This window comes from Equus quagga, chromosome 5 (genome assembly GCF_021613505.1).
Source record: "Equus quagga isolate Etosha38 chromosome 5, UCLA_HA_Equagga_1.0, whole genome shotgun sequence".
NCBI classification, from domain to species: domain Eukaryota; kingdom Metazoa; phylum Chordata; class Mammalia; order Perissodactyla; family Equidae; genus Equus; species Equus quagga.
In genome coordinates this window covers 2,939,297-2,954,944 of record NC_060271.1, presented here as the reverse complement: position 1 = coordinate 2,954,944, position 15,648 = coordinate 2,939,297, and the positions used below count along the sequence as shown (strand labels likewise).

The window sequence follows — 15,648 nt, the reverse complement described above, 5'->3', positions numbered from 1 at the left end:
TGCACTCCTCAGGGGAGAAACATCTCAATACACATAGTCATGGCTTCGTTCCTGGGCACCTGCCGTGTGCCAGTCGCTGCGGGGAAGTAGGGCTTCAGTGTGAATAACTCCCAACACAAGTTCCCGGCTGGTCCTTAACGTGAGTGGAATAACATCGGAGAGATGAGTAAAGCGAGGATTGCCAAGACGCTTAAGCCCTCGAGGAGCCTAGAATTATTGTTAACTATTCGCTCAAATCAATGTGTGTTTTACAAATAACATCTTTATTTTAAACATCCTGATGGCGCTGCCCTCCACCCTTGGGCCAGCTGCAGGCGGGAGCTGGTGTGGGAGTGAGCCGGCCTGAGCTCCCGGGCTCAGAGCTCTCCCGCTCGCAGTCCACAGGCGTGTCATCTGCTGGAAGCTCTCCCTTCCTTAACAGCTGAGTGTTTCTGCGGCGGGACCCCAGCAGGGGCTGCCCCCGTTTTGAGGAGGTGGATTGTTGCACTGCCTTTGTCTTGTTTTACGTCCTCCAGAACATGGAGACCAGTTTGACCAGCAATTCCATTTCCCATCAATGGGGACATCTATAAGAAAGAAGGCCAATGAATATTAATTAGCTCTTATTGTACTCTGGTGCCCTACAGGTGGGGTGGGGTATATAAGCCAAGAGCCTTTGGGAATCCCAATATCCGGTCTCGCCACTCCGGTCAACTGTCCTCCTTCCAGGTCATCGTGCTTGCCATGCTCCCTTCCACCACAGGGCCTTTGCACATGCAGTTCCCCCTGGCCCAGAATATTCTTTCTTCCTCTATTCATCTGGTCAATCCTATTCACCCTTCAGGTCTCAGTTTAAGTGTTATTTCCTCAGGGAAAACTTCTCTGACCCCTAACTCCCCATCTATTCTCCATATTTTAAACCCTCGGGGCATTTCATAGCAGTTGCTACAATTGAAACTTTACATGTATTTCTGGGACAATTCAAATGATATTGGTCTTTCTATCTAAAGAGTAAGCTCTGTGATGACAGCAACAGTATGTGATTTGCTCACCACTGAATCCCAGCACCTAAGCTGGCACATAGGAGGTCCTTAGTAAATATTCATTGAATGAATGAATGAATGAATGGTTTCCAGCTTAGACACTTCCCAGCTATAGGACACTGGATGGGCTATGTCTTCGCAAGGTGTGAAACAGGAGCTCCGTTACTGAGTGTGAGCGCCGTGTATTTCAGACAGGGTGATAACACACACTGTGCTCCCCGCCCCCGGGGACCTTTGTTTCTCCCTGGAGGAGTTTTTGGTTGTTGATGAGATTGGCAAATAATTAATTACGTCCATCATGATCATGTGTGTCTGGCTGAGTCACTAAGTGGCAGCGTAACTCGGGATGCACTACTCGACATCTCTGGGCGCTCCCGACTCGTGCAGTGGGAAGGCTGCAGGAGGAGGGTTCCGGTCTCCTCCTGCAGGCGGAAGTCTGCGGCTGTGTGCCTGCACACTCACGGGGAGAGCATGCGCAGCTGCTGAGACACACGCAGGACAGGAAGAGAGGCGGGAAGCCAGCCCTGAGCACCTCCCGGGCAGGGAGCAGTGCGGGCAGGCACGGGGAACGCAGTGTCCCCGGACCCTGGACCTGAACCTGTGCGCACTTGCTGTGTGACCACCAGGCGGGTTAGTGAGCGACCCACTGAACCTCAGTTTTTCCATCTAGAAAACGGGCATGGCGATGATATCTACTTCTTGAGGTTACTGTGAGGATTAAATGAGTTAATATGTGTCAAATACAAAGTAACACTCTTTATTTTGCTCTAAAACAAACTAACCAGTATTTATTTTGCTCTTACAATGTGTTGGGCACCATTCTAGGTGCTTTATATGCATCATGAGAAACTGAAGACAAGTCCGTGAGGTAGTTAACATCATCATCTCCATTTCACAGAGGAGGAAACTGAGGCACAAAGAAGTCAAGGAAGTTGCTCAAGGTCACAGCTATTAAATGATGGAGATGGAATTTGAACCCAAGCTGTGTCCACGCACTCAGCAAGGTGCCTGGTACACAGTAAAGTACCTAATACATTGTTGTTTTTATTGGATGTGCCATTTCCTTTTTTAATGGTATTACTAAAAAGTCACAGAAAGGAAAAGAAAGGGAGGCAGAGTGAGGGTTGAGAGCTCTTAGAGTAAACCGACCAAAAGACAGAGCTGGATGGCATCTCAACGAGAGTCTAATCTTTCATCTGTTAATTCAACACGTCACTGAGCAGCAACGGTGCCAGGCTGTGGGGACACAGCGATAAATAAAATATGGTCCCCGCTCACAGACGCAGGGGAGACACACACACACGGCCCAAAATATGATGTGCTAAGAGCTAGAATAGGCATAGGACCAAAGTTCTACAGGAGCCAGGAGGAGGAATTAACTCGTTCTACTTGGGGGATTAGAAGAATTGTTGCAGAAGGAGGGGCATCTGTGCTGGATTTTGAGGGATGAATAAGAGTTCACGAAATAAAAAAAAAGAAGCTAAGCTTCCCAAAGACAAGAAGCAAGCGCCAGGCATCAGGAGTCCTGCAACATGAAGCACTCTCCGTTTGTGAAAATAACGAATATAAAGCCGGGAGCCAGGATGGGCCTCGAGTTTCAGAGCGTCCAGCTCCCTCCCCTGCACCCCCTCCTTGCTCTTGCCCCTTTGAACGTTCTCTGGACTTCCCCAGAGTACCCATTCCCAGCCGACTCTCAGAGACTCCTTACTTTTCCGATCGGTGACCTCACAGCCTGGGCCTCGGAATCCGACAGGACAGATGCATTCACAGCGTGACTCTGAGAAGGCAATGCAGAGAGAGTGAATGACACCATGCGAAGCCCAGAACTCGCGGAGCCAGCCCTCCACATCGCCGCTTTCCTAGTAGGTTAGAATCGGGCAAACGTTTAGTTGAGTGGTTTGAAATAAGAAGGTTCAGTGCCAAGAATACCTACTCCTTTCTTGAGGATCCTTTGTTCATGAAAGGGTGTTCATGGGGAATTATATGGAGTTGTTGAGGAAAATTACTCATTAGCTGACATCTGATCTAGCCTTATAAGTTTTCAGGGTCAAAAGCTACATTACTGAGGTCGCTGGGGCCAATGGTCACTGATTCTCAGTTTCACCAGAAGTAACTGTCTAGCTTTTGCTTGAATACCTCTAGTGATGGGGAACTCACTATCCTTAGATGTCTCATCCTTTCTTTAGCCAGTTCTTTCTCCCTGAGAACAGATCGGCTCTGGAGTCCCCTCTGTTGAGCTTGCTCCATCCACGGGGGTTCTGCCCTGACCGCAGCTGGCTCCCCAGGCTGGGATCTGTTGTGACAAGCTGCTCCTGATCCCTGTTTTGGCGTCTTGCTGGATTAGACTCTTCCTTAGAGTTTTGCTCGCCCATCACCACAGGAGCATCAGATCTCGGGTCCCAGCCTCTCCCAAGTTTGTCCTGCCCACAGCAGTGGTCCTGGTGTGACCCCTGAAGTTAGCAATCAAGTTCTAGTGGCCCATCCATGCCGCCACTCCCAATCTTCTTGCCCCGGACTCTCAGGAGATGCACAAAGAGTTTCTCCTGCTCAGCCTGGGCCCCTTCTCTGACCAGGAGAGACTCCCTGAGCCCAGCCCCACTCCTTGGTGGAGACCACACAGTCTCAGCCTGCTCCTGTCCTTAGTTTAATGCTGCTGTCACCCACGGTGTCCTCTGCGGCTGGAACCTGGGTACCCCGATGGCCAGAATAGCATGTGCTAGTGGCCTGCATCCTGACGTCTTGGGAGATTAACACCTGTACACCCCAGCGTAACTCTTTGCTCAAGTCTCCCTGTCCCACTAGCCTACAAGCTCAGCGAACCACGGGTCCTATCTGCCAGGGAGTCCAGCCGCAGAGCCTCCCCGTCCTCGCCCTACAGCGGAATCCGCTGGTGGGCTTTTCTAAGGTCCATCCCAGGGATGCACTTGACTGGCTTTGGGCCGAGGCCCAGGGCTCCGTGTCTATGACAAACGCCAGGGGTGACCCTCTCGTGAGCCTGGGCTGAGCTCTGCCGCCTCAGAGGAACCTTGCGCTTCGCCTGAGTGCGGGGCCTCCTTGCTCCGGTGCCACCTCTCTGTGCTCCAGGCAGCGGGCGTTTCAGTGACAGCGAGTCACACCTGGCCGCGGATCAGAACTACCTGGGGCGGGGCCTCCTCCAGAGAGCCTCGCGTTAGGGATCCGGACTCAGGTGGCTCTAAGGCACAACCAGGGCGGAGGAGCTCAGCTTCAGAGGCTCCACAGGGCTGGGGCGCTCTTTCTTCCCCTCAGAGAATGAAGACAGCCCCAGGGCCGGGGCAGAGGCCTAGGACTGCCCAGAAACTCTTCTCGAGGTACTCTGGAGGGGCTGTGGGTTTGATAACGTGCCCAGGCCCCACAGCCAGCCCCTCCAGATGACGGCTTCCACGAGGGACGCCAGCTGTCCAGAATCAGCACCTTTCAGGACAGGGACTCCGTTCCCTCGGCAGGGAGCACAATGGCAGGAGCTGACTTCCTTCTGGAACTCCTCCAGGGCCTGCTTCATGTTCTGCCTCACTGTGCTGGAGTAGGCAAAGTCTGCGGCTGTCACCAGTTCATACAGAGGTTCTGCCTGGGCAGGAGGAAAGGCATTTATTTCAACAGACAGCGTTCATCAAGCAGGAGCATGAAGCAAGGCTCCACAGGTGTCGGCGAGGTGTCGACGCCCGGGGACCACCAGCGGATTCGTATGGAAGTAAATGTCTGTCACACCTTGTAGATGCATGCCCCATCCTCTCTGTGTCCCACCCCACCCAAAATCCACAAATAAGCTCATTCAAGTTCAGGTCAACAAACACTCGCTGAGTACTCCTAAGTGCCAGGCATGGAGCACGAGTACCGACTCGGATAAAACCCCTGCTCTCAGGAACCCCAGCCTCCACAGATGGAGACGGGCCCTCTAACGGGCTCTCACAGGCAGCCAGGTGCCGGCGGAAGGTTGTGATGGGGAGAGCGGAGCAGGTGGCTGATCTGTCTTTGGAGGGGAGAGGAGGTGATTTTCAAGTAGCTCTTTGAAAGCATTATAGGAGCATTGTCCCTACACCACTCCCCGCTCCAAACCTGTCAAAATCATTCATGTCACGCAAGAGCCACCAGCAGGAAGCCTCTCCCGACCTCCAAGGCTCACAGAACACCTTCCTGCCAGGAAACACTCAGAATATCGTCTGTACTACCCATCCGACACAAATTCTCTCTTGACTCCTTTGTGGTCATTACATTTTTGTGTGTTGAAGTCTCTTTTCTTCCCCCTCTAATTAGACTGCAAGCTCCTGGAGATCAGGACTATACACCGCTCAGCTCGGTGTCTCTGGGGACCCACGGGAGCCTAGGGAGAACCCCTGATGGCAGTGTAGGGATGAATGAGGTGGGATGTGAGGCCTCAGCAGGGCAGTGGCAGCTGGCATGGAGGAGAGGGTATGGGGAGCAGAAACACAGAAGCAGAGAGGGCCACGCTGGTGGCTCCGTGGGCACAGCAGTGTTTGAGAAGGGGAAGCCACAGATGGATGTGATGGTGTTTGTGGGCTAGAAAAAAACAGAGGCGAAGCCCAGAGAGGTGGTTAAAAATGTTCAAAGCCAAAAAAACACCCCACAAAAACACACATGTTTAGAGCCTCTTGGCTCTTGTTTCAGCTCCAGGGCCAGGTTCCTCTCCAGCTTTTGTTTGTGATCCTCCCTAATCCAGACCTGGAGAGTTTAGGGTCTGTCTAAATGCAGGCAATCATGCCTAATAGAAGCCTCCAGTGGGAAGAAAATTGCTTCCATTTCTTAATGCACCTGACGCTGACCTTCACGCCAGTGGGCAAAGCAAGGCCCCTTGGTGGTCCCATTGTCTCACCGTTTTGTGGTCAATGAATTGATCCAGAGGCTGTTTGCAGAACCGTCCAGCCTGCTGGCCACCCACGGGGGCGGGCTGTGAGGGAAGCGGGGGTTTGCTGCACGCCAGTGATGGGCTCCTCCAACGATCTACGTCCCCTGCCCGAACACCTTGAAAGGCTGCCTTTAGCCACCAGGTATTTTCCCACCAGCACTGAGATTTGCTCCAGGAGAGAGAGCAAGTCAGCAGCAAAACTGGAATATACCTGCCACATATCCTGTGCGCCAGGAGCTGTGGGGGCCATTTGCAAATATGATCCCACTTCATCGTCATAGGGCAGCAATTATGAGCCCCATTTCAGGTGAGGATAAGTAACTTGAACAAAGTCGGGGAACTCATAAAAGAGTATTGCCAGGATTCTAACCCCAAGTCTTTGCTTTCACTGCTAGTTTATGTCCATTATTGACAAAAATGGCTTGATTGTTCCCATTTCCAACCACTCTGCCAGGGTTCTCCAAATCTTGCAGACTACGGTTGGCCTTGGAATTGAGCAGCAACTCCTCAGGACTTTCCGGTTCCCTTTTTAACTTAACTTGGCTCATTTATCTGTGTTTTTGGCTTGCTGGTCCCTTTTCCCTGTCTTTTGATCTCTTTTCTTCTCTTCTTCCTTCCTTTCCCCCTCAACTCCTCCCTCCCTCTTTCTTCCTCATTTCTCCCCCAAATACACAGTCCCAACTACTCACATTGATCATTGGATGCTCAGCACACTTGCCCTTGTGAAAATTTTATTTCTCATATTGTTGCAAGGAGATATTGGTGCTCTCTATTAAAGTCCATGCCGTCCTCTATAATGGACCCTGGTGATGGCCGTTCTTAATGAGAACAAATCACTGTTGTCATAGCAAGCATTGATTAGGCGCTGAAGTGAATGCAAACATTACCTAAGTTAAGCTGCACAACAATCTTACCAGCTAGGTAGTCTTCTGTATCCCCATTCTACAGATGAAAAGCCTGAGGCACAGAAAAGTAGGTTGACCAGAGTCACACAATAAGTAGCGGAAACGGATCTGAACTGTTACCATTGTGGTTTGTATCCTTTCAGTATATATTTTTGGAGAGGTAGATGGACAGATATGCACAGCAAATTGGTGGCATAAGAAAAGCGCATTTTTATATTCTAGTTTTTTCACTTAACGTCATATTATGAGCATTCTTCCATGCCATTCTCTATTCCTTGATAAAATGATCTCTTATGGCTGTGTAGTGTCCTGGAGCAGGGATGAACGACAGTCTATTCAACTCTTCCCATTAGTGAATCTTTTGATTGTTTCCTTTATTTTCTCTTTTGCTACTACAAATAATATAAAACAAGGCATGTTTTTACACATACATCTTTACCAACTTTTAAGTTATTTCTTTACTCAATTCTTGCATTTGAGGTTACTGGATCAAAAGCTATAACCATTCTCAAGGTTTTGGATATATATGGTTACGTTCTTTTCTTAAAGTATTGTACCAATTTATAGTCCCATCTCATTTTATAAAAGTGCCCATCTCGTTGCTCTCAATTTCATGGAATGTTATAGATTTTTAATCATTTTCAATTTGATAGGTAAAAAATAATAGTGCCTGGTTATTTTAATTTTCATTTTTCATTCCTAGAGAAGTTCGAAATTTTACATCCTTATTCACTGTCTGAGTTCTTCACTATTCATCCTATTCACTGCCTATTTTCCTTTGAGATGTGTCTTTCTTATAAATTGCATCATTCCTTACACATTAAGGATTTCATTTGTGGCAAAATTATTTTGCGGATGGGTTATCTGCCATTTAATTATATATTCACAGCTTCCCTTTTTGAAGTTCCGAGTTCATCTTGGGGGTGAGATCCAGCAGTCCACGCCCAACATCATCTCACCAGGCGGTGCCACCACCATGTCTGTACCATGAACCTTCTCTTGGCCAGAGAATTTGCTTCCAGAGAATCTTGGGGTAAGTTGATTTAGAAAGGTGTGATGGTCATTATCACTGCCTACCAAACACATCAGCTTCTTTTCCTTCTGCGTACGTGGGAGGGCTGCAACTCCCCGCTGTCCTTAAGGGCAGGCTTGCCACGTGACATGTTCTGAGCAGGGAAAGGTGAGCAGAGGGAGTGTCCCTTCCAGGCTGAAGCTTCTGGAGCCGAGGGAGGTGACTCCCCATTCCCTCCCCACTGCTGTGCTCATCTTGGGAGCACATGACAAGATACATCCTCCCTCGCCTGGGTCCTGGGGTGGCATTGTAAAAGCCCTCTCACCAATACACTTGGGACACATTGTGTGATTGAGAGAGAAATTTTTGTTGTACTAAGTCGCTGAGGTTTAGGGGTTGTTTCACTGCAGCACACCATAGGCTTCCCTGACCTCTGTGTGAGCACCATGCACTACTCTGTTTTTTCCATTCTGCGGCAGGCAATGCCCAGGCTCTGCGCAATGACTTCTCCATCAGCCCGGGTCCCGGACCACAGCCTACCACCCTGACTGTTGCAGAAATGTACACAGCTGATAGACTTCGTGACTAGGGTTGCCAGCAAATACAGAATAACCAGTTAAAACCAAATTTCAGATAAACCACAAATAATTTTTTAGTGTAAGTACATCCCATGAAATGTTTGGGAGATGCTTATATTAAAAAATTAGCCCTTATTTATCTGAAATTCCGATTTAACCAGACATCTTGCAGTTTCATTTGCTAAATCTGGCAACACTTTATGTGACCTCGTTAATATCTCAGAATGTCTTTGGGATTTTTCATCCACTAATGGCCATTTCACTGGGCTTTTTCTTCAAGACTTTGTGGTTGTCCCTTCATTGTCTTGAGGCATTTAGTGTTGCAAAGAATTCTAAGGCCAGAACGACTTTTAGTTTTGTAGGATATATTCTTTCCTAAAAGTAAAACAGAAATTCACCAGGATGTGTTTCAGTATTGTTTCGTTTTCAGTACTTTTGCCAACTTTTCACTCAGCTGTTCATTCTGCATCATCAGCTCAGGAGTGTTACCCTTATTACGTGCTTGATTAATGCATCTTCACGTTTAATCTCGTCTCTTTCTCAGGAAGAGGTCTCTGAGTTGTACATTTCCACTTCTGTACTCTGTCCATCACATTTCTTTTCTGTCATTGTTTTAATCTCTTTGTCTTTTGCTTTTGCATTACAAGAACATTTTTATAGTACCTTCCACATCACTGACTCAGTTTTCTGCAGCGTCAATTCTGTTCTTTATAGTTGTCAATGTAAGTTTTAATTCTGCTACTGTGCTTTTGGTTTCATATATTCCGCCACTTTCCTTTTCATTTGATTAGTGTCTAAACATCTCAGCTTCTATTTTTTATTTCATAAATTCCTCATTTTCTTGAATTTTATTATAATCTCAAAGTAAATGCATTCTAAAATTTACTTCTAGTTTTAGACATATGCTTGTTTCTGCATCTTGAATGTAATTTCAATCTTTTGTTTTCAAAATTCTCTTTATTTGTCCATTGCTTTTTCTTAACTCTTATTTGACAAAAGAACTCTCTCTCTGTGTCTAAAGTTTGCCAGTAAACAGTGTGAATGGGCTCTTCTGGGGCCTCCTTCCCTGCCCACCTGCCTTCTGTAGGAATCATGTTTTCAGATCTTGATCTTCAAGACTGGTTTATGTACATAAGCCTTGGCCAACACTCTGTGTAGGCATTGCTTATCTAGTGGGTTCTGCTGTCCTGGAAAGCAATCGCCACTCCAGCCACCTGGTAAGCTGACTTTGCAGAGAAGAATGGTTCTGAGATATTGTGAAGGCATCTGCCGTTTTCCCTTGCCAGCAAGAGTGAGACATACACAATGTATGTGTCCAACTCAGGTTACGGACTTTCAGGGAAAGTGCATAAAAACCTTCAACAATCCTGCCTCCCCTACTCCTGAAAACGCCCCTCATTCTCTGATGTCTTGCCCCTTTCAGCCCACACAGCCCTTCATAGCACGACACTGAGAGTGGGTGTGACTTTCCACTCTACCCTACGTGTACTGGGAAGCCTCGTGCCTTCAGTAAAGTGCTCTGAGGTGGTGTGCAGGCCTCTTTGAGATGCTTAGCATGCTAACATGCCCTCTCTCTCACACACACTCACACACTCTGCCCCCAGATCCCATATCACGTCATATGCGTGGCACTTGACATTCCCGATCCCCAGGCTGGTACATCCAACCTATTTAGATAGGCAACCTGGGCAATCCATTGACTCTCAGTTAACAAAAAAAGAGACTTAGGTAAGATATAAATAAAAAGTAAGTACCAGGGATCTATTTTCCCCTGGACTCTGTTCTCTCCCATGCCCAAATGTGATACCAACCAATGTCACCATGCCCTCAGCCAATTCCAGATTTCTCTGGAGCTACCTGCAACCTGTGGCTGACTGCATCTTTCTTGATGCTTGCCAGCAACTATATACTAAGAGTCACTACTAAATAAGTGGCAGAAGAAAGGATCTTAATGGCAGCCTTCCTGCTCTACAGCAACTATGCATTTGGCACACAAAAAAAGATACTATGGGAAATTGCCAGCATTGGGAACTGCAGCGCCTCCCATCAGAGCTCCAGCCCCTCAACTCCCCTCCTTGGCTGCAAGAGTAAATCTCCAGGGGGTGGACCCTGGACCATCAATGACTGCACAGACAACGGCAAGAAGAAGACAGTGCAAGATGCGACATGGATACCAAGCTGAAGTCCCCACAGGCAAGGACCTACCACTGCTGATGGGTATGACAGTCCTGTCCTAGCAAATGTCTTTTTAGTTTAAGGTTGCAGAACTTCTCTTGTTTGGGTGACAGGTGGTGGGGATCATTATTTGTTATTCACCACACCCACAGGAAAGTCAGGAGGAGAGGGAAGAGGTCAAAGTCTCAGGTCTGGACCTAACAGAGGCTCTTGAGCAGCCACAGATGGATGCGACCTCTGTGACCTTGATTTTAATCAGCCACCAAATGAAGGTAAGCAGACTTAATTTTGCAGCCTCTGGAGAATTAGATGAAATAACATTCCTGAAACCCCTGGCAGACTGTCATGAATATAATAGGTGCCCCAAACATGTTAGTGACTAGCAGGTTGTACTATCCTGTCCTGTAAGACCGTCATGCCTGTCTGTATCTTACTGTTCAGCAGAGACTGTATTTTTCATCCTTGCATCTTCCCCTGCTTTCCTCCAGGGCCTTGGCTCCTATTACATTACAGGAACTTAGCAACTGTTTGTTGGTTGAATGAACGAATGTTTAAATGAACAAATAACTGAATGAGTGATCTTCTGATGAAATGGAAACAATACAAATTGAAGAAGCCTGGAATTAGAAGCCGATGTTTCATTTCCTTTAGTGACTTGGGGGCCCAAGTGAGAGGGAGTCAGGGGTTTCTAGCTGGTGTGGAACAGTATATTGTAAGCAGTTCACTCCAGATATATATTCCACTATAAGGTATGTGCCTCCAGATTAGGGTCTGGGTCTTATTGAGCTCTGTGTGCCATCCCCTGGCTCATAGTAGCCCCTCGTAAGCTGTTTTCTGAATAGAGGAAAGGGTGGGTTGAGCAGCTGCCCAGCTGTACCTTAATCTTGATGATGTCTGGGTTGTACTGCACTGCGTCTCCCCACTCCTGCATCAGGTCTGCTGTCGGCAGCTGCTTGTATGCCAGGGCGGTGATGTACTCACTTGCCCCTCCTCTCACAAGGACCACCAAGTCATCCACCATGGTGTTTCTCTTGTTTCTTTCTGGAAAGGACAGAGATCCAGCATGTCAGAGGATTGACTTTCTCACTCTGGAGTTTACTACAACCCAACCAACAACCTGGTTATCATAATATTCACTGAGCTTACCCTGGGGATGCTGTTAGACAAGACATGTCCCTTCCAGCCAGGGAGTCATGGTGCAAGAGGCTCACCCGGTCATATATGACACAAGCTGGGGGCAGGACAAGGAAAGGATATTTATTGAGCACCTATAAATGCCAGTCACTAAATGAGTCTATGGAAGATAGAGAGCTAATAAACAGATAGATAGATTCATACATACCTACAGATAGACTGATAGACCATAGATGGTAAATAGATTGGTAGGTAGATATATCCATCCATCCATACACACATACATACACAGGGATAAATTGATAAATCACAGATAGGTAAGTAGATTAATAGATAGGTAGCGGGATTATTGATGATTTACGTGTCAGTCCTAATCTAAGTTTTGTATGAGTATTAACTCACTTAATCTTCACTATGAAAGAGGACTATATAATCCTTACTTTGCAGATAAGAAATCTTAGGCACTAGGGGTGAAAGAATTTACCCAACTACCCTGGCCAAGCTGTAAGCTCTATCACTTCCTTGTGTGGATGTCAAAGGTGGGGACATTTGTAAAGCCTGGGCTCTGCATGTGATAGATACCCTCTGAAGACTGTCTACTCTAAAGTGATCATTATTTTGACTTCTCACGGAGTTTGCTAGAAAGCCTTCAATCATATCTGTGAGTTATTCTCACTCTAATTCGTCTGTGTGCCCCATGCCAAAGGAACTGGTGTGAAGTGACCACTCAGCTCTGAGCCTGCAACACCTGGGCATCATAAAGGAGTCTTGTATACTGTTGGTAGGAGCGTGGATTGGTACAACCATTTTAGCAAACAGCTTGGCATTGTCTAGCCTAGCAAAAGTACATACTCTATAACCCAACAGTTCCACTCCTTGGGTATTCCCTGGAGAAACACTTGCACATGTGCACCAGATGACGGTACGAGAATGTTCACAGAAGCATTGCTGATAATCCCTTGAAATAGGAAATAACGCAAATTCAACGGTAGCATGGAAAAAGACAAGTGTTACATTCATACAATAAAATACTATGCAGCAATGGAAATGAATTACACAAAAACAGGATGTGGAATGAAAAAAAAACAGAACAGAAAAGATTACATTTCATCCGTAAAAGTTCAAAAACAAGCAACACTAAGCCATATTGGTTAATGATACCTGTGGGTGGTAAAACTACTGAGAAAGGAAGGATGTGTTTAACGCAGACGTCAGGATGGTGTTATCTCCAAAAAAGAAGGGGGAGTTGTGATTGCAAGGGCTTCTGAGGTGCTGGCAAGCTTCTACCTAGTGACCAGTGGGAGCTTCCTTTACAAAGCCTTTTTAAACAGCACCTACATTTTATGCACGCTTCCCTGTGTAAGACGCATCTTTCAACCCAGTCCCACCAAATGAACAAACAACATCAACCACACATCGGTAACAGTGCAAGAGATGGTTCTAGACCACCAGTTAGTTTTTGTTGCTGTTGTTTTATTTTGTTTTGTTTCAGCTATGGACCTCTTTCTTCACAGATCATCCAGGCACAAGCTTAGCAAGCAGAGCAGAGGAAGGAGAGCTGCTCGGGGCGCAGAGGCTCGGGGATTGAGCGCCGCAGATCAGCCTCTCTCCAACTCCGGGGGCTGTGTGGATTCCCAGCTCCCTTGCGTGGCCTCCAAGTTCCCTGATCCCAGACACTTGGCTCTACCTCCTGGCTTCAATACCCACCTCCTGGTCTCTCCTGCCTCGTGGGCCCTGCTTCACACTTTGTGGCTTTGCCTGCTCTTCTGTATTGCCATTGGCTTAGGTAAGGACTAGCTTCCTTACCTGCCTCCCCACCTCCTCCCCCTGCCCCCGACCCCAGATCCCACCACTAGCCAGGCCAACTCCCAGACCCTGAAGTAAATTTCCGTTGTTAGATCTTTTTATTTTCTGCCTAAAACACAACCTTGACACTTTACTCCTCCAGAGGCAATTCAAACAATCCCTCCCTTAGGAAGCCGCCCTGATGCTCCACACTGGCGTTTGGTGCTTATCACTGCCTTGCCATTGCTTCTTTCATTGTCTGCCTCCTGCATGGGAGCACCATGATGGTAGGAATACAATTTTATTCACTTTTGTATACTCATCACATAGTAGGAGTAAATTTTGATTGAATGAATTACTATTATTTCAATCGAAATGCCTTGGAATATCCAGTCTTTAGCTTAAAGAAAGATTGGATCCAAGGGTGCTAGAGAGGGAAAGCTGAGAAGCATAGAAGTCACACGTCCCCGCCACTCACCTTCGATTTCCTTCAGAATACGCTGGCATTTGTCCACCGACACACCCAGCTTGACATAGACCATTGTGATGGCAGCACCAATCTTAAAATCATTTTTGGCACAGGCAAGGACATCCTTGAGAGAGTAATCTGAAAGCAAAGGAAGAGGCTCAGGACCTGAAGGTAATTTGTCCTGTCCCTTTTCTGTGATTGACTCCAAAGGCCCGGCCCTTCCTGGATGTCCTGGGGCCCCGCAGGGACTCAGACTCAAATGAATGGGTGAGCAGCTTGATGACAAGAAATGCAGGCAGCTTCAGGGCAGAGACCTCGTAAGAGAGCAGTGTCAACCGCCCCTTCCAGCCACCTCAAAGATTCCAAGGGGTCTGCTGCCCTCCAAAGAGGGAGAGCGCTCAGAGCTGTTTTCTAAAACTGCGGCTCCTCATCAAGGCTCGAGGCGCTGATCCAGTGATCTGTCCACCTTCCCTCACCCACCCTCTCCATTCTCTGCTACAGGAGAAAGAGTTTGTTGATTGATTAATTGAGATGATGAAGGCGGAGTGTCGGGTATAGGACCTGGCCAAGGGAAGAAGCCAACTTCCCTTATTTCTTCAACATTTTTGGACCCTTTGCCACTGGTTCCTCCCCAGCTCTCCCCAAGGCATCCTTCTCTCCTGGGCCTGCTGGAATCTCAGGTGGGACTTGTAAGCACCTTTTCGTAGCACTGAGGCCAGTACAAGGAGAGGAGAGCGACTGTGATGACTGAGCTTGTCTAGTAACATTCCTGTAGGTCAGTTGTCCCCAAAGCATGTTCCTTGAAACATGAATCTATGAGAACATCTCTTACAATTCTTGTAATAGTAAGTATTACAAGAAAAGAGCTTCTGTGGCCAAGTATGTGTGAGCAGTGTTGTAGCAGAAGCGGCAAAGTCATTTCACGGCAGTGTTTGCGGGACTCCAGAAGTGGGATCTATCATGCTTTCCCCACTTAGCTGATCACAGAGCCCGTTCATAGGAAGCAGTCTGAGGAACTGAGAAAACTATTTTTGAAACTACTGGTATGGAGGAAGGCACCCTCGATCTTGGCAAGACTGGGGCCACGCTGACATAAATTTACATTATGTACCATGGGTCCTCTTGCTAGTTCACTAGACTGACAACCAACGCCTGGCTCCGCCACAGCAAACCGTGTGACCCAGGGCAGGTCCCTTAAGCTGACAAATGTCGTGATGTAGGAAAGAATACTGGATTGAGAAGCAGGGTTCACCCCTTAGACTCGTACCTGACTGCACTTGGAAAGACCTGGAATCTCCGTATGGAGAGTAGACTGCAGAGGAAGAGTGGCAGGCGGGTTCTGGTTTGGAGGCTATGGTCATAACCTGCGACCTGGCCACTTAAAGTGTGAACTATGACCAGCAACATTGGCATCACCTCAAAGCTTGTCAGAAATGTGGAATCTTGTGTCTCACTGCAAACTTACTGAACGAGAATCTCTCTCTTACAAGATTCAAAGATAATTCGCATTCACATTAAATTTTGCAAAACACTGGTCCTGAGGTGAGCATAAGGTGGTAACAGTAAAGAGAGAGAGAAAATACAATTTGAGAACAGAGCTGATGGAACTTGCTAATAGATTAGAAGGAAAGAAAAATAATCGAGGTTGACTTCTAGACTTTTGGCTTGAGCCACTGGTTGGATGGG

The 15,648-nt window shown here is 47.4% G+C and overlaps 1 protein-coding gene across 1 annotated transcript in view; it reads right to left on the bottom strand.

Annotated features, from left to right (window-relative positions):
- Window positions 1–152: 152 nt before the first annotated feature.
- Window positions 153–15,648, bottom strand: part of C8B (complement C8 beta chain) — a 37,350-nt gene continuing 21,854 nt past the window's right edge. The window contains exons 9-13 of the mRNA XM_046660438.1: window positions 13,972–14,100; window positions 11,452–11,615; window positions 4,455–4,608; window positions 2,731–2,799; window positions 153–566 (exon numbers count right to left, since the gene is read on the bottom strand). Of these exons, the coding sequence (XP_046516394.1) occupies window positions 415–566; window positions 2,731–2,799; window positions 4,455–4,608; window positions 11,452–11,615; window positions 13,972–14,100 (668 nt within the window). The 3' untranslated portion in view covers window positions 153–414. The remainder of the gene's footprint in view (window positions 567–2,730; window positions 2,800–4,454; window positions 4,609–11,451; window positions 11,616–13,971; window positions 14,101–15,648) is intronic.